We start from the raw sequence: 877 nt of genomic DNA on the forward strand, positions 1-877 counted from the left end.
CAAGGGAAGCCAGCCACCCTGGACGTGGAGAAGCTCGTCAGCACAGTGGCTGCTCAGAAACTCATCCTGGAAACACCAGCAGGTAAAGTGTCCTCCCCTCCAAGCCATATCCTCCCCCACGCAGGTTCTGTCCCCACACCAGAGTGCTCACAGGGTCAGGCTGCCTTCTGTTGGCCATGGCTCCTGCTTCCTGGAGTGGACTCTATCCTGTCACCAGCTGGGCAAGGACTGTGGCATTGGCATGGGGTGCTGAGGATCAGTCTTAATCTTGCAGGCATGAGAGTGATGGAGAGTGCCAAGACCGCGGCTGCCCCCTCCCTGCTCCACAGCGAGGTGAGCTCGAGATCCCACTGGAGATGCCTCCCCAGCTGCTGCTGCAGTGCCGCTGGGAACTGTGCTGCAGGTGCCAGGGAAGCAGCCAGGCTGCAGGAGGGCGATGGGGGCGTGGGCTGTGGGAGCACTGCCTCCTTGCTCTGCTGCTGAGGCTTGGGCTGCTTATCACAGGAGGGAAGCCCGACAGGAGCAGAGTCCGACGTGCTGGATGAGATGCCCTCCTCCTCTTCCCGGCCTCGGTCTTCAGCTGCCACTAACCTGAACCGCCGCACTTATGACCTGGAAGGTGAGACCTGGTGTATCTGAAACCTGAGGGGTTGGGGCAAAACACTGAGTGAGGGACGCAGTGTCCCCTGGTGTGCTGGGGCTGGGTGCAGGGTCTCATGGGTGCTGGCATGGACCAGGGAAGAAGTTCAAGTGCTGTGCATAGGACCTGTTCAGGGTCATGTCAGGTGAAGAGGGCAGCCAAGGTGTTAGGACAGAAGCTGCAGTGACGGACTCAGGTGCATGACCTGCTTTTCCCCCAGGACTGGTGGAGCTGCTG

The 877-nt window shown here is 60.5% G+C and overlaps 1 protein-coding gene across 1 annotated transcript in view; it reads left to right on the forward strand.

Moving 5' to 3' along the window:
• The window catches only part of RGS14 (regulator of G-protein signaling 14), a 6254-nt gene that overhangs the window by 4585 nt on the left and 792 nt on the right, over positions 1-877 (forward strand). The window contains exons 11-14 of the mRNA XM_010002087.1: positions 5-82; positions 275-333; positions 505-619; positions 861-876. Of these exons, the coding sequence (XP_010000389.1) occupies positions 5-82; positions 275-333; positions 505-619; positions 861-876 (268 nt within the window). The remainder of the gene's footprint in view (positions 1-4; positions 83-274; positions 334-504; positions 620-860; position 877) is intronic.

This window comes from Chaetura pelagica, unplaced genomic scaffold (genome assembly GCF_000747805.2).
Source record: "Chaetura pelagica isolate M959 unplaced genomic scaffold, ChaPel_1.0 scaffold356, whole genome shotgun sequence".
Lineage (NCBI taxonomy): Eukaryota > Metazoa > Chordata > Aves > Apodiformes > Apodidae > Chaetura > Chaetura pelagica.